This window comes from Adiantum capillus-veneris, chromosome 7, assembly GCF_014529385.1.
Source record: "Adiantum capillus-veneris isolate H3 chromosome 7, ASM1452938v2, whole genome shotgun sequence".
Classification (NCBI taxonomy): Eukaryota; Viridiplantae; Streptophyta; class Polypodiopsida; order Polypodiales; family Pteridaceae; genus Adiantum; species Adiantum capillus-veneris.
Genome location: NC_140937.1, coordinates 164,943,778 through 164,962,105, shown reverse-complemented (window position 1 = coordinate 164,962,105; position 18,328 = coordinate 164,943,778). Strand labels below are relative to the sequence as shown.

Below are 18,328 nucleotides of genomic sequence, written 5' to 3'. Positions count from 1 at the left end.
CCAAAAGGCATTGCTCACAACACGGTCTCACAAATCCATAGATTCAAACAGAAAGAGAATGAATCAATACGCAAAGCATCATTACGGCTCAAGAGATATGTTAAGCTCTGTCCGAGAGCGGAATTACCTATGCAAGCACGACTGATGTTGATCTTTATCTAGGGAATGAGACATGCGGGCCTCAGAAGGATCTGCATATGATAAGGAGGATGACGCTAAATGAGTTGATCAAAGAAGTTCTTTATCTAGTGGATAACTGTGAGGCATACAAAGAAAAGGACTTAAAGAGTCAAGGAGATGACACATCCTCTCAGCAGAGTGTTTCACAGATAAGTGAGTCCATTGCCAAGCCAACGGCACCTATTGATCAAGAAAAGCTTATCGACGACTTGGTCAAGAGGTTGATTCCTCTTGTAAGGTTTGATTCGGGAGAGCCGAAGTGGTGTGAAATTGAGAGAAAATGGACGAACCATACGGGGGGAGAGTGCTATTATAGCATGGAAAATGCTAGGGAGAGGTATGTACAACCTGTTCCAGAAGCACCTACTCCACCTAGATACATTACCGGGAATGCGCCAGGACCAGTAGGAGTTTTAAGGCCACAGCTTGTCTTAGGACAACAACCTCCGCTGCCAGGTGCTAGAATGCCGGTAGACATGAGATACATGCCAATGATGGAAGCATCAAATAAACCAACGCCAGTACCAGCTACAATGTGTTATAGCAACCAAAGTGAGTACTACCCTTCGGAGCAACAAAATGTGAGAGAAACACATGGAGTGGTGAGGCCGGTACAACCTCCACCTCCTCGGTTTCAATCGAAAGAAAGAAGGTATGAAATGGACGAAAGGACATCGCGATTCATTGCAAATAGCGACTTATCTAGGTCAAAGCTTGCTTATAGCCAAGAGGAAATGCTAAAAGAATCTCCTCAACCAGAGACAAATTGTCACAAAAGTTGTGACAACCACTTGGTCAAACAATGTCCTCATACGGAGATCACTGAAGTAAATGCCTATTGTCTTGAGTGTGGCATCACTCACTTGATCCCCGATTGCCTGAAAAACCCAAAGCAAATCAGGAAAATCACGACAAATGTATCAGGGATTGTTCAGCTACCTAGTAGCTCAGAAAATGAAAATGTTGTACCAGTTCAAGTGGTTACGAGAGCACAAGCTCAAAAGAAAGCTGATGAGAATCCAGAGACAAAGAACACGAAAAGTGACATGAGTCCAAAGACAGATGATGGACCAAAGACATACGCACCTAGTCAAAAAACCAAGAGCAAACGAAATAGTTGGAAAGCTAGAAAGACTAGGATGAAAGCACGCAGGGAACAAGAGCAAAACTCCCTAGCTAAGAAGCTTACCGAAGCTGAAAATAAGATAAAACAACATGAGGAAAAGGAGGCACCTTCTCTTACACAGATAGTTAAACCTCTAGAAGAACCATCCACGGATGAGAAATTGAGAAGTGCTAGTTCAGGAGGATTTGTGTTGGCAGAGAAGGTTAATGAGACATTAGATGCCCTCTTGAAAGCCTATGATGTGAGGCTCAAAAACAACCAAACCCAAGAACATAGGTGGATGACATATCCCTATGCGGAACTAGAAAAGCAAAGGTTTGAAATGTGCAAGAAAATGATTCAAACAGCCCAAGCTTTACTAGAACCACCAGTTGCAAAACCTGAGGATGTGATCCGTGTCATGCCTACACAAGTAATCCCACCAAACCAGGAACTAAAAGAGCCAGATTCTAGTCATGAGCACATACCAAACCTCAAAGACCCAGCATTAGAACCAAGGATAGTACTGAATACCACGGATAACTCTTCCGAGGGATTTCACCAAGCTATACATGAGGATTGTAAAGAGGTAGATGGTTTTGACGAATTGTGGAAACAAGTCAGAGAGGCCAATGAAGCCGATGACCTAAGAAGACGAGTAGACAAGACTAGTGATGAACGAGGAGTGTTTCTACCACCAATAGAGGAATTTGAGACTGGATCTCAAATTAATCTAGACGTGCAATCATATTGGGGCGAGAAAGGATTTGTACAATCTATGGATAGTCAACCCCATTCGCTAAGAACACTACCGTCCTACATGGGAGAGTACGAAACCAAGTCAGATGTGGTTGCAGTCCCATCACAGAGACTGTCTCCCAACAAGGCCATTGATTCAAAGGGGCTAGTAGATATTCTATCTACACCAGTCACCTGTACAATAATGTTAGCCGAGTTGCTCAGAATAAGACCAAACATGTGGGCTAATGTGGGTAAATGTCTAGAGAAATTTGGTGTAAAAACCCCAATGACTCAAATCGAGGAAGGCATCAAAGAGCTTGAAATGCCTCAACTAAATACTAGGCCAGTGCCATTAAACAAGGTAGGTGAGTATTACGAGGGAGAAGATGGAAACAACACCCTTCCTATGGAATTCAATAATGTAAAAACCATGGCAATCCTTGACAGTGGAGCTGGTGTGGCCAAGAGGTTTGGAAAAAATGGGGAAAACCTGCCTTGATATCCACACGAATGACCCTGCAGCTTGCAGACGGACACAAGGAAAAGCCCCTAGGACTGCTAGAAAAAGTACTTGTTACTTCTTGTGGCATTGAATATGAACACACTTTTGATGTTGTTGACTTTGGCAAGAAGAACAACTATGACATCATTCTGGGAAGACCATTCATGCAACAATTGAAAATGGTCCAAGATTGGGGTTATGACCATATATACCTGAGACATATGAAAACCATAACAAAGATAAACTTGAGGGACCATAGCTATAGGGATGTGACGAGAACACCGGTTGAGGAGTTTGATTCCGCCACAGTAGCAGGATCAGAACTTCTAGCTTGGTTAGGTAAGCCTAAAGAACTGTGGATGTGTGGAGCTTCACAATGTGGTAGCTTGAAACGTGAGGAATGTATCCTAGAGCGGGTTATAGAGGATAAGGACTATATCCCAGAACCATTTCCTGAAGAAGAGTTAAGGCCTTTTGGATGGGAACACATCTTGGCTACTCTGGACGTGTGCGCCGTGGAGGATGCTCCCACAACAAAGTTTTGTGATGAAAATGGCTATGATATCGTTCCTTATTTTGCAGTGAGTGTAATCCAGGAAAACGAAGAGATCCAGACATCAACAAGCTCTCGAACTAAGGAGCAAACAAAGAAATGTGGAGAATCAAAAGATGAAGAAGACGACGAGTTCTATGACTCTGTAGAACACTTCGAGCTTCACGAAGATCAACGACCCGGGAATCAATGTCATCGCTACACAAGTAAAGTGCATCAAAAGTGGATTCCAAAGTCCTCGGTGAAGACACAACCACCACAAACATCCTCATACATAGCTCCTAATAAGGATGCGAAGACTCACCTAGGAGGAATACGACCAGAGCAACTAGCTAACAATGCTCTAATCAATGGGCTAGAAAAGTCCTCCAAGAAACTACCACCCATGATCAAACAGACAGTAACTTTCCACTACCAACCAAAAAATCAAAGGAAAGTACAAGAAGTCAACCTTGCTGAGGATAGTAGCAATAGTGATGAATCTTACGACATCCCCTATCATCAACTCAGGCCATCACTATCACCAACCCCTTCAGCAACAACCATGACAGGTCAAAAGAACAAGACAACAAGTCAAAGCCAACAAGCTTGACAAATCTGGATACCAAAAAACTAGATCGGCCAAAAACAGATATGGATCAAGAAGACAAAGATCTCTAATGACAAATCACAAGATCCAACACCAAAACAAAAACAAGGAACGTGTGCACGAACGGGTAACAATATCACAAAGTCGCAAGCTTTCACAACTCGGGTTTGGGCTCCAACGAAGTTGATTCAAGCACGAAAAAGTCAGGAATTCATTTGGATTCCAAAACAACCACAGTATCAACTTTCAAAGCCTGAATCTCGTCACCAACCAAGCGTACAAGGGCTGAAGCAAAGACCATTGTTGACTCACACAACAAACAGGTGGATCCCAAAGAAGTCTCTTCAAACACAAACGAAGCACGGGCAAGTATGGGTTCCCAAACGAGAGGCAGCAACAAAACAACCAATAATTGCAAAGAAATGGGTCCCAAAGAAGAACAACAAAACTGCTGTCAGTGCATCGCCGCTTGAATTCTTACAATTCTTCCTACGATTACAGTACAATTAGAAGAGAGCAAGTCGCTTCAATCAAGCAACGATATAGGAGCTTCAAAGACCATTACATTGCTTAGAATAGGAAGCCTCGCCAACAAATGCCAATAAGCAAATTGCTTATACCCACATCTTGCACAACATAAATCTTTTCCATGCATTGATTGTGTATGCATAATAGGGCTACACTACAAGGCCTGCATAGGCACAACTTTTAATTGCCCAAGCACAACACATACCCTTTGTGATACCCTGTCGTAAAGGATGACTCCAAATAGGAAGGGGGGAGGCATTCTGAATGCGGACCTAACATTATGACTATTAGAGGGCAATGTTTTGTGAGATGCATTGAATTTTTGCGTTTTATTGTGATAATTTTTTGATGAAATTTAGAGTATATGCCCTCATAGTAGTGTTATAGAGGAGTATGGGGACAAAATCCATATATGAGCCCCTAGGGACATGTGTATAGTGTACATAGCATTTAGATTTCTATTTGAATGATTTTTCTTTTTTGAGTTGTTTTAAGATTTTCTTTGTTTATTATTAAGAAAAAAAAATAAAAATCCATAATCCATATGAAGAAAAGACTGACGAGAGGCCTGAGCACTACAAAGAGAAGAAGGTACAGGAAAACGATGAAACTTCACAAAGTATGTCTCAGCAGCCACTACAACAACCGAAGAACTTGTCAAAAGCAGTGTCAACAGGCAACCGACAAGTCATAAAAGTGAGAGTCGAGTGGCTAAGCCACAAAATGAGTGAGGTGTTAGTCCCAAAGCTTCAAGTAATATTCTCTGTGGTCTAAGTGTCTTAGCTATTCTAGGTACTGCTCAAGCTGGAAGAGTTGAGCATATATATGTTGTGTCGCTCATGCTGGTATAGGTAAGCAAAAGAGTCGAAGTCTAAGTACTTAAGTCTGGTGAAGTGAAGGAGAAGGTCCAAAAGACGCTCACGTACTGAGCACAGTGAGATATGAGTGGAGAAAATTCTACATCGAAAACCCTTCTTGGAAAGGTGGAAGCTATTGAGACATCTTTTGATGTCACATGTGCTACATTTATTCCTCGAAACACCCATCATCTCCTTCTTTCACATTGCATGCTTTTGTTGACAAATTTCTCATATGCATATAGAGTGTCCCATAATTGGCACTTGCATCAGGCACTCTTTCCGTGTTTCACCCAAGCACTCACCTTTCATGAACATGTACTTCACGTTCAACTGCTCAACTCCAATAAAAGCGTATACCAAAGGCATTTTTTTTCCCTGCGGGTTTTTTCCCTTTGGTCATCCAGGTTTTAGACCCTAATCTAAAGACACCTATCACCATCCTCTTGTACATATTCCTTCTACATCAACAATAAGGAAATGCTACTCAAATCAATTGACAAATGAATTGGAGCACCAATTTCAAATCATAGCATACTTCTCCTCAATGGCAAGTCGAAGAATGGCCTACAATGACAAAGCTGCAGACAACACTCACAACATGATTGCACAGGAACAAAGAAGTCCCCAATGAAGAAGAGCAGACATCAAAGTAATTAGCGGATCTCAAAAGATAAATGGTTATGATGATAGATGTCAGCTCTAATGGATCATAGTTCTTGTTGTGGTTCGACAAAGTTACAAGCAGTGCAATAGATGAAGCCAAAACGACAGCAAAGACCACATCGCCATCGACAATCAGGTCATGTCGGGGACGACATGAACGCGGAAGGGGGGAGTGTTGACCGTTGGGTCAACAACACAACATAACTCAAGTTTCGTACCAAAGTCTTATCTTTTGCGAGTTATGAAATGCTGCGGATTATGGCTATAAACGTCATTTGTAATGAGTAGTTATTCTAGTTTCAGAAGCCGGGGTGCAATGGCACTTCCAGATTGTAAATACAAAACCATTTGACCCTTTCAACCCCATTTTTGGTAAAGGGTGAGCCTCAAAGATGCGGAAGCAGGAGGCCCGCCATATGAACCAAAGTTTCAGGCCGCAGATGAGCTCCCAACACTCTCCTCTCTCACTGCACCACTCCTGTGGAGTAAGCTCTGTAGCCGGCTGCAGTGAAGGTCGACCCCCCTGCATCACTATCATCCTGCTCGTGGAGGATAGCTCAAACTGAAGTGCCAGAAACATGAGAGTGGACCAAGTAGCTACCCCCAAGTGTACTACAGTACTGTTGAAAGAGCAGGCATCAACCGAAGGACACGAAGCCATACCTATTGTGCCAAAGGACAGTCCCAAAGAAAATGGCGCTGACTCTCCATAGGATGGTCACAAGCTGCACATGATGCCAAAAGACCACTATGTACAAGCCAACACCCAACTACTGTAGCTTGATGTGCAGCCATCCCCACTGGAACAAAGTGACTCACCACGGCTGTTTGGAGTCCCACAACCTCTCCCAAAAAATTGCCAAGAACTCAACTGTGAGACCCTCCTCCTGCCAATGGGGTGCTGTAGGTAGAAGGACGAAGCTCTCTCCACGCTGCCAGTATGTGATGTCCTAGTCGAACATTGTACTGAAAGAAAGAGACACCTGGAAGGTTGACTGAGGAGAAAGGGTCCCTCCAGAACCACCCTCCAAGATCCCACTATACTCATGCTAGTGGACATCACTCCCAAGCCCATAGCCTCTAGTGGCCGGGTAAGGATCAATGACGCAAGTCCTCCCATAGATGCCCACAACTTGGACCCTCTGAAAAAAGCACTCTTCCACTTGTTGCGCCTCTACTGAAACTCGGTGCAAGCGACCCTTACCCTGTAGCTCGAAGAATAGGGAGGGTACCGTCTCTAAGTAAGCCTAAACTGTGCTGAGAACCTCCAATCGCGTGAAGGATCCCATCCATCTGGGCACTGCTGACTCGAGAGATTTGAGTCAGTCAGCTGGTTCTGGCTCTGAGATGTCCTAACACATGCTCTACACCCCTCTCATGCCCTGTAGCTGAATGCCCTGGAGCTCCTTTGACAAGCCTGAAAATTGTAGCCAGTCACCTAAAGAGCATGCTAGACCCTCTGCCATGGGACCCCAGGAAACATGAGTCCAACTACCAACCAAGTGGCCTCTCTCAGTGCTAACCATGGGGTTCCAAACAAGGGGCTATCTCAGGCGCTCCTTTGTAAGAGTAGGTTGATGCTACTCCAGGCCTCTCCGCAGTTGCTCCCAAAATCGGAGTAGACTCACAGCAAAGCGGTCCTCCAGTCTCCTGCTCAAGCCAACTCTATGCATCTCTGTGAAAATCCATTTAGTCGAGGTTCGCCAGGGGTCTCCAGCCTGAGGCACCCTAGCACTAAGCCGTTGAAGCAAGAAGTCCTTCTAGGGCTCCTCACTTGGAAGAATTCCTCTGACGATAAACTTCCCAAGAAGGGCTCTGCTGTGCTGTGCTAGGTCTATGATTCCCAATCCTCCCTGAGAACAAGGAAGAGTGATGACCTACCATGCCACTTTGGCCCGGGCTATCTGAGTGTCACGCCCTGACCAAAGGAAGTTCCTGATCAGCCTCTCTACCTGGCTGATACAAGAACTCAAAAAGATTCAACAAGAAGTGATGTACCACATAGTAGCCAACAACACCTAGTTGGCCACTACAACTTTGCCTGCCAGAGAAAGTCGTGCAGAGCTCCAATGTAACAACTTCCTCCTTATAGAAAGGAGGGGGGAGCAATCTGCTATGCGGGAGACAAGTCCAAACCAACTTGACAGCCCAAGTACCAAACTGCAGTCTCTGGGGGAATCCACCTAAACCCTCACTTGGTATCCAATCAGGCGTAGGAGCACTACCAACCGAGAAAGCCACTATCTTTCTCCAATTGATCAGTGCGCGTGATGCACAACAAAAATTCTCAAGAGCCTACTCACACCTGTGAAGGTTGGCCTTCTGGCCATCAAAGTACAAGGCTGAGTCGTTTGCAAACTTAGCATCTAGTAGCTCATCTCCACGAATAGGGAGCACTAAGCCACGTAAACCAACCTGCTGTGAAACTAAAAACCTGCTCATCGCCTCATCATAGAACAAAAAGAGGAAGGGGGCAAGAGGGCCGCCATGTCTGACCAAACGTGTGAGCATGAAACGATCACCTCTACCTTTTGACAAAGTACCTGATTGTGTGCCCGTCTGTACAAAGCTGACACCCCTTTGATCCAAGCATCTGAGAAGCCCATCCTGCGTAGAGTGCCCTCCAAAAAGTCTCAGTCAACTCTATCGTAGGCCTTCTCAAAATCGAGAAGAGGAATCACCAGATCCTCACCATGGAGTCGTGCGGGGGTAGAAGCCTCCCAAAAAGTAAAGATGTTGTCAAGGATACTATGCTCCTTGACAAAACCTGTCTGTGTTCCATGTATAATGCTCTTTAGAAGTGGCCGAGTCCTCAAACTCAGAGCCTTGGCATCCAATTAGGCCGAGGAGCACTACCAACTGAGAAAGCCACTATCTTTCTCCAATTAATCAATGCCCCCGATGCACAACAAAAGGTCTCGAGAGCCTGCTCACACCTGTGAAGGTTGGCCTCTTGGCCCTCCAAGTACAGCTGCAAAATCAACATCCCACAGCTCATCTCCGCGAATAGGAAGCGCTAAGCCACCTAGACCAACCTGCTGTGAAACCAAAAACCTGCTCATCGCCTCAGCATAGAACAGAAAGAGGAAGGGGGCAAGAGGGCAGCCCTTTCTGATCAAACATGTGAGCATGAAACGATCTCCTCTACCACCTGAAAAAAGTACCTGGCTATGTGCCCGTCTATAGAGAGCTGGCACACCTCTGATCCATGCATCTGAGAAGCCCATCCTGCATAAAGTGCCCTCCAAAAAGTCCCAGTCAACTCCCACGTTCAACCTGCTAGTTTACAGTCTCATAATCATGATAAGGTAGCCAGCAGTCTGATAGTGCTTTCTACCAGATTGCCATGGTAGTATTGGTGTACTAGTAGCTATTGTTGTCAACTTGGTAGCTATCAATATCCTAGTGCTAGCTGGAGCTATCACTCTGAGAGTAATAGCTTCCAGTCTGCCATGCAATCCTGGTGGAAGCTACCAGTCTGCCATGGCAATCTTGGTGGAAGCTACCACTTTGCCATGGCAATCCTGGTGGATTGGTAGCTATCATTGTCAACATGGTAGCTATCAATGTCAACCTGGTAGCTACCCTTAGGTAGTCTAATAACAACCAGCCTTACAGTGCTACTCATGGTAAAGGTAGCCACAAGTCTTAGAGTGCTTCCTACTATTAGACTCAGGCTCTTGTTACTTTTCTCCTTCCACTCATCACAAAATATTAGTTGCCATTCTGAGAGTAATAGCTTCCACTTTTCCATGCAATCCTGGTGCAAGATACCAGTCTACCATGGCAATCTTGGTGGAAGCTACCCGTTTGCCATGGCAATCCTGGTGGATTGGTAGCTATCTTTGTCAACTTGGTAGCTGTCACTGTCAACCTGGTAGCTACCACTATTAACCTGGCAACTAAACCTAAGGTAGCCTTAGTATATAAGGTACCTATGTCATTTTGTAAAGAAAGACTTTAATCATAATCAAAACTTAGCGCTGCCGTCTACTGTGTGAGAGAGAGAAAGAAAGTGAGCGTGAGCTTCATCCTCTCGCTACGCCCAGCTCGCTCAACACATTGGAGATCCGACTGCACCATTGCTGTAGGCTTGAGGAGAGCTACGCGACGACGCCAAGCATTCCACGCGAGACGAAGCGCACACGCCGACGCATCTACGAGCTATTTGTGGCCGTAAGTGTATCAAACGATGTCTGTTTTCTACGTGCTAGTAGTCTATAGAATCGTGGCGACATAAGCTACACATAGGTACTCATAAATTTCAGTTTCAGGCACTTTCAAAATTCGGCTCTGTCATCCTACGCGTTTTCCGCAGATGGGTTTAGAGTGTAGAAGCTTAGGGATAGGTGTATCCTAGTGAGGGGATGGTGTTCCTTAAGTTTCGTACGAATCTGGCATGATTAGGTGAGTTACCTTCCGTATGTGTGTATGTGGCTAGGTGGTGTAGTTGAGAGCAGTGAGGTCCTTGATTGTGGTTTAGTTGGCCTTCCTGAGTGTTGTATGTGTAGGATGGTCTCAGCCTGACAAGCTAAAGAGATTTCCTCCGTGTACCTATCGTGTCATCTGTGTCCTCGATTGACATTATGTTGATCTAGGTAGTGTTTGCATGCACTTCATGGGTGTGTGAGTCTCTCCCGTCCAACACCTAGCGTTAGAATATTATTTTCGGATTGCACACTGAAATATCGTGGTTCCTCTTTGGTTATTGATTGATCCAAAGCTCTGTTCATGAGGGTAATGGTGACTCTCTCTAGCTTCCTGTTCTTCAGGACCTCGCACTCATCGAGATTCAAAGCAAACTTGAGAACCCCATTGCACTCCTCTCGACTCATATCAAAGAAGTGAACTACATACCTTTGCAATGCTTCAAGATCAACAAAGAGGTTGTTATGCTTGTTATACTGTACCTCTCCCCCCCCCCGCCTATGAATGTTGCTTCAATATGGAATGGTGATCCAAGTTTCTCAAACACTTCATTGTTTACGTGTCGACGTGCAGCCTTGACATGTGATGGCTTTGGAAGCAATGATCCTCTCTGTAATTTATTTTGAGGCTTTTTAGCTAATGCTTTGAAGAGAGCCATGTATCCCATCTGCGAGTTGACACTCTCATCAAGTATTGCTTGCACTTCCATTGGCTCCAACTGATTCTTCTTCATGAAGAAGGTAAGGAGACTCCCTTTCAATTTATCAAATTTCTTTTGAAAAAGCATTTGTGATTCTCTTGCAAGCATATATTGCAGGGTTTGGACAATGAAGAGGAAAAAATGCGAACCGTTAGTGCTTGGCACACCATAATTGGCAATGGAGAGCATATCAAGGCCGATGGAGAGGCTTGCTAGGATTGCATTCCGTCTCTCCAGCTTTTGGCTGTTTTGGGAGTAGTACTATCAATGAAAAGCTCCATTATGATATGTCCCCAATGACCATTCCAATATTGATAATGATTGTACTTGCTTCTCAATAAGTTCTCTTTTTTTTGTTGCCCATTCCGTTGGAGGCGGAGGGAGTCTCACTCATGTATATTTGATTTGTCTCATAGGCGGACTTGTGCCTCACATAAACGTTAAAAATCCTCTCTCTCTCTCTCTCTCTCTCTCTCTCTCTCTCTCCTTCTTTTTCAAGGTCTCTTGGGATAGTTTCCTACGATGTTAAAACTCTCTTCCTCTCGGATGTGTGTGTATGGGTGTGAGTGTGTGTGTGCTAATAAAAAGAGGAAAATGGTATAACCTTTCTATCACCCAAGTGTGGTAGATTGGTTATGCCATTTCCCTCTTGAATAACAGGTCTTGAGTTCAACTCTCCTCGTCGGCTAGATCTTTAAGGTCTCTTGGGATAGTTTCCTGCGACGTTAAAACTCTCTTCTTCTTCTCTCTCTCTCTCTCTCTCTCTCTCTCTCTCTCTCTCTCTCTCTACGTACTAGCTGGCCGAAGTGCCGTGTGGCGATGGCCAACCAAAACAAGGTCGTATAAATAGACGAGGGCACTGCCCATAGTGGCACAATAAAAAATAAAATCCTGCGCAAGACTGAGGAGCTTGGTGACAATACGGTCTAACGGAGTAGAAAAGCTGCAGAACGCGAGAAGTCACCGTTGCTAATGGATTATACTTCACACACCCAAATTCTACCTCGTTCACCTTAAAATTAGTTAATTTCTTGCATGCAAACCACACCAAAAAACACCCTCACACGTCAATTTTTCATTGATCAAAGCCCCTATGGCCATGGGGACAAATTTACTCCCCTTAGACCTTGCCTTAACGGCAGTGCCAACAAAAAGATAATTATTTGGTGGTGGTATGGCATTGGTGGTGGGCGGAGTTGGCACCCTGCGTAGCGGTGCGGGCTGTGCCTTTGAAGGATGGAAGCGGCAGGGGCAGGGCGTGCGAGGGCGAGCCCGTGCCGTTCTGATTGAGGTTGCGACCGGGTCGGAGTACGCGCCATCTGTGACCTGGCAGGTTGCTGTTGGTACCATTGGTAAGCTCTGCTCTAGTTGGCTCAGCTACAGTGGCTTCAGTCACGTCTTATGAATTTGCGCATTGTAGAAATGCCTGAGAGAGAGAGAGAGAGAGAGAGAGAGAGAGAGAGAGAGAGAGAGAGAGAGATCTTTTTTCAAAGTGAATAGGCCTTTTGACCATGTGTTGCGTAGGCTTGGCAGGCAAAAAAATGTAGGAGCAAATATCTCGCATGGTGGTCAAGTTCCCTGGTTAAAGGCAAGGTATCAAAAATTCGGATGGAGTTCATGCGTCGATTTTGAGTTCTCCACTGTGACTGCATATAGTACAAGGACTTTCAACTTGTGATTATTGGTAGCTACATGTTTATAGGAAAGGTTGAGGGGTTTAAAGAGACTGAGAAGCTTGCTTTTGATGCTATTGAGCCGAAGGAAAAGAAAGAGCCAAAAGCAACCTGCAAGGGTCGTGATAAGGATAAGGGGAAGGGGTAAACTTTCTTGCAAGGGAAGGAAATCATGGCTGAAGGTAGATGCTTTGAATGTGGGGAAGAAGGTCTCAGAATTGTGGATTGTCCACAGAGCAGGAGCTACGGAGGAGTCGAGCACGAAATTAAAAGAGGAGCCAAAGGGAAAGCAAGTGAAGCTATTGTAGGATTTGATACCATATCTCTTGGGACTGCCGCAAGCTGGCTTAGATCCATCAGCTGAATCATGTAGAGCATCAGGAAGATAGTGATTATGGGATCTTGATCTTGTTTGACTCATGGGCTCTTCCCATCTTCATCCCTCTAGAATTCTCCTGGAAGTTGGGGATTAGTGTCGAGGAGATAGACTCATGCTACAAAGCCTCTCCTGCTTGCTGAATGTACAAGGTGCCAGCCACTCCACTCATTGGCAAGATGTGTTGCATGTGCAGGGATAGAACTTCTACATTTACCCTATTGATTGTTGGGATGTTTTACTAAGGCACTTTTTGACATGATTAACAAGATCATCACACTGAAAAATAGGGCAGGAAGCTCATATTGAAGCTTAAGGGAGAATCAGGCTGCGATTGCATTCGCTGGAATATTTCAATCAGGAGGACTTCTACGTTCTGCCTCTTGGTCGTTGTGATGTTTTACTTGGTGCTCCTGGTGCTACAAGGTCAAGGTCAAGGTCACAATCAATAAGATCGCACATAAATATAGGAAGGAAGCTCTCCTTCTAATGTGCTGAACTTTCAGTTTGCTGTCATCTACCACCTGGGCAGTAGCTCCAGCCGGTTACAATTCCACTGCTGCTACCACCTGATTAAATTTCAATACTGACCGCCGCCTCCACCTCCTCAACCTAAGAATTTCAAGGATGGAGGTGCTAGAGTCAATTTCTTCACTTTCTTGGGCTTATCGAGCAACGACATGAAGAAGGCTAGCAGTTTGACAATGTATTCACTCGGGATAATTACACGAAGAGTCAAAGATCATCCATGCTACTGGATTCTTGAAAGATAATGCTATGCAATGGTGGAGTGCTTTATCAACAAAGCCTTATGCTCCAAAGTCTTGGCAAGGTTTCAAAATAACTTTTGTTGATAGTCATATGACCCTTTACCTTTGAAGTGCAACGGATCGCTCATTAGGGTAACTTGAAGATGGTCTCCGCTGACACTCTTGAGATTACAACGAGAAGTTTTGAGACACTTACCTACATGTTTCTTGCTTTAAGAATTTCTCCCTGGAAGATTAGAGTGAGAGATACACCATTGAATTACCTTCAACGATGCAAGAATCGTGCTTTTCTAAGCGAGTCTGTATGATACATGAGCTTATGAAACAAGCAACTGTTGGTTATCCCATGCCGAAAAGCAAGCTGTTAGGTGCAGTGGAATGAATGTTTGCGCTTTGCTCAAGATGAGTGCTCCGAATTGTGCTCAAGGTTCCTTTTAGTTCTTATGGAAGGGAGAGCCTTCCGTTCTTAATGAGAGAATGCTATGATCACAAACAAAGTGAATGGACACTGTGCGTGCAAGTGTATGAGACTGAGAGATAGAGAGAGAAGAGAGATACGACACCAGAGACGTTGTAAAACACTCCTCCGAAGGCCCCACTCTCGTCGGCGAGAGTCGTCTACTTATTGATTGCACAAAGTGGTACAATGCAGATGCAATGGACTGATGCAACTTGGGACTATGCCGATGACAACGATGGTGATGACGACGACGACTTTAGGGCTGAAATCTGTGGTCTTCTAACTGCTGAATTTCGGGGCTGTTTCGGTGGCTGAAAATGATTGTTTTGGCTGCGTTTTTATGGGCTGAAAATGGAGATCTTTAGGGCTGAATCTGCTGCTGTGTTTGACTGCTGAAAACGCTGCCTCTTCTGCTGCGGAATGGTTGAAAACCAAAAACGCTGGGCATCTGCTGTAGCGTTAGTAAAACGTTGGGGTGATCTGGGGTTGCTGGCGATGTTCAAAACGCTAGGGATGGGGAAGTGCTGAGGTTGTCCAAAAACACTAGGCTATGGGAAGCTTGGCACTTGAGGGTTCTTGCTGAGAAGAATGCTTGTTGAGCGGGAAGCTCCTGCTGCCTCTTCTGCCAGAAAGTGCTAACTTGGGTTTGCTTATAAATTAACTTGACAAAATTGCCCTACCTACTTTTGTTGGAAAGTCACTTAAAAATAATAAGTGAAAATGTCAAAAGTAGGAAAAATAGGCTAAAATCAATGGAAAATTCCCCTAAATGATTCTAATGGACTCTGATGGAAATACTGATGATCATGCTGTGTGCAACCAGAGGATATGCATCTATACTAAGTGACTGGGCATGCACGGTCTACGAATAGACTCACAAAAGTGCCAGATCACTTCCAATCTAGACTGACTAGACTGACTGAACCTTGATCATGCTGTAGCTTGTCCACGGACACATAGGGTTGGATGTGTCACGTGACACAAGCTTACCTCTGAACTAGAAAAAGCTTCCTTAGTGGAACCATCGACTCTCACCTCAAGGGAAGACAGAAGTCAAACACCTTTCTGGAGCAAAATAACTCGTCAACAAAGAGAGACACTACAGTCACAAGAGAGGTGCTTTGGATGTTTCCAGATTGGGCATACTTTTCCATGATGCCCCTTACACTTTAAAGAATCTCCACCCGAGCGACCGCCTTCTAAGAAGCCTTGACCTTCAGCAGGATTTTTACCAGATGTTTATATTGTGTCTGTCCATTACTCAACTAAGCATTATGCAGAGCGCAAGGAAAAATTGAATGACATGCAGCTTTGATCTTGTTTGATCCAAGAGCTTCTGAGAACTTAATCTCTTATGACTTTGTCAATGGACTTTGAATTGACTCAACCAACCTTGTGTCAGAGATGACAATAGTGTTAGCAATAGGAGATACCATTAAAGTCACTCCTCTGAATCTTTTTATTGGATTGTTACCAGCCTTATCCAATGTTATGATCATTTGACCTCCACATCATGAAGCTTGCAAATTATGACGTTCTTGGCATGCCTTGGAAGTTGGCATGACAATGTCATGCGAATATTGCAGCTCGACAAAGGACTATTACCATACAACACCAAGGCAAACCAATCACCTTGAGAGTGGCTATCTGCGGGTTCTTTCACCTAGCTATGGATTTGATATCCTTTTTGCTATATATATTTCCCACAATTGAGTATAATTTCCACTCTTGAATTTGATAGATTTATTGTTAAATATTGTTTGAACTCTCTTGACCCGTCTTAGATGGTCTACTGGCCCGGGAAAGCCGTTTTTGCTTGAGACACAATTGTGACTACGTGGTCTAGACCCGGCTTAGCAGTCAGCTATCATCCCTACGCTGTCTTGAGAGTGGGCTGTAATCCCAGATTTTGTTTTGATGGCTATACTCGACCCGATTGAAAAGTTAGATGTAATCTCAGGACTTATACACTCGACCCAACTTAACAGTTGGATGTCATCCGAGGACTCATGGCAACTGTTGATTGCCATCACAGGATCTATTATTCGTCATTGTGAGAGTTTTGGAGATCATTTTATGGGTTTCGTGTCTAGATTTAGTAAGAGAAGGCTTCTTTGTGGCTGTGCCCAATTCTATGAGGCTTTACTAGTATCTAGGTGTCTTGGGGGTCTACCAGAGTTTGTCCAATATGGCCAACACTTGGCGACTTATGAGTGGGCACCCTGTTTTTGACGAGGTGACTTTCAGTATTCCACTTTATGGGGCTGTGGTTTATTTTTGCTGGGTTGTGAGCTTTGCTGCTTCCCTATATTATTGGGGGGGGGGGGGGGGGGGGGGGGGTGGCATTTTGGCATTGTATAGAGTACGTGTATCTCTAGCCCTGTACCTCTGACCCTTGTAGAGATTGCCCAGCAAGGCTTTTTCAGTATACTCTCTCTCTCTCTCTCTCTCTCTCTCTCTCTCTAGTGGCTTCTGCATTGTTATACGGAGTTCAGGTATGGGGGCCTTCCGTGGACCACCATGGGAGGAAAGGTCGCACTGATGGATGGGGAGGTATGGAGAAGCCTTTGTTCTCTATGATTGCACGGCTTATTAGAGCCAAGGCTTTAGTACCACATGACATTATTAGAGTAGAGCTAGCTACCCCTCCCATAGCGGTTGAGGCGCTTACCAGATAAGGCTCCTTTATACACCGTTTGTGGGACCTTCCCAAAGACATATATGCCCGCTTAGCACTTGAGTCCTCTCGACAGTTAGCTTTGCAAGGAGACACGACATGCTGGTATGGAGAGATGACATCGTGGTTTGAGCTACATGGATTCAGCATGGACAGACTATTCCCCTTCCAGTACTCATTAAATGCCCCCTCTTTGACTCTTACACAGTCCAAGATCACCAGGCTCATTCGCCAGGACATGACTAAGCTGGATACTAGGAGGACTTGGATTCAAGAATGGCTTTCTAGAGGGAGCTGCTTCTCCAGCTCACTGAGGATGGTTTTGTGGTGAGGCCCAGATACATGGAACACACTTATCTCACGGGATACGGTGTGCTATTGGCTAGGTATGCATATCTTCACACCAATCTTGGGTGGAGACTCGTAGATATATCGGAGTGTCAGGAGAGGCCAGGACATGTCCCCTATGTCATACAGAGGCTGAGATAGAGTTGCACTATGTATGCCATTGCCCAGTTTACCATGAGATACAAGGACCCTTCCATTGCTTGCTCAGAGAGGGTTTTGGACCGCTTTCCAAAGTCGTGGGTTATGAGGACCAGAGATGTTTGGAATTGTTCTTGTTGGAGCTACGAAGACACAGAGAGAGCTTGTTGAGAGGAGAGGCTAGCCAGTCTCAGAGATGGATCACAGACTTCTTATGTAGAGCGGACATTGTGTAGTCGGAGATGTAGCGACCACAATAGAGCTCATACTCTCCTCACACCAGAGGCACGCTGATCGACTGAGTGACTGAGCTCGGGAGATCCAGGCACCCACGGTTGAGGAGGACTATATAGCATCGGCGGAGACTACATCAACGGATTCTAGTCACCCTGGCCCGATATGCACGACTCGCGGTCAGACTACTGACTATGGAGGAGATTGATGAGATCCGCCAGTGACCGATGATAAATTTCTTGTGATCGTGATGAGGGCATAGTTTTTCCACACGTCAATCACACGTCGGACGCACACGGGTACGGAAGTACGAAATAAGTACGGATCGGACTACCCAAAATTCCACACGTCAGTCATTCAGATAGCCTACTTGGGAGCATATGTTAGTACCTAGTTCTACACCCACTATTGGGCACTGACGACGTTAGTGGGGATGTCGTGGTATTTAGTCAATACTATGCATGATGGAGCTGATGGTTATATTGTCTTGTGGGTGACTACCATAGGTCTACACCTTGCACTTTTCTTTTAAGGGTGAATTTGGGCTTATCCTTGATTCATTTAGGTATACTACATAGGATGCTACATACTACACCACCCGGCATTGGGCAATGGGCACCATGTTTAAAACTTTATACACAAAGAGAAAACCAAAATTACAGAGAATAAAAAGTGGAGAGATGGTGCCTCTAAGTAATAAAGTAACCTCTGAACAAAAAGGAGTGAGGACTGGTCACTGTAGTAGTAGGCCAAAAAACATTCAAGAGTGTAGTCTCTTGAAGGCTGAATCCAAAATATAAGTA

The 18,328-nt window shown here is 44.8% G+C and overlaps 1 protein-coding gene across 1 annotated transcript in view; it reads left to right on the top strand.

Moving 5' to 3' along the window:
• The first annotated feature begins 12,004 nt into the window (after positions 1-12,004).
• Positions 12,005-18,328, top strand: part of LOC147454985 (uncharacterized) — a 38,583-nt gene continuing 32,259 nt past the window's right edge. Inside the window, exon 1 of the mRNA XM_086516834.1 lies at positions 12,005-12,201. Coding sequence (XP_086372960.1) covers positions 12,024-12,201 — 178 coding nt within the window. The 5' untranslated portion in view covers positions 12,005-12,023. The remainder of the gene's footprint in view (positions 12,202-18,328) is intronic.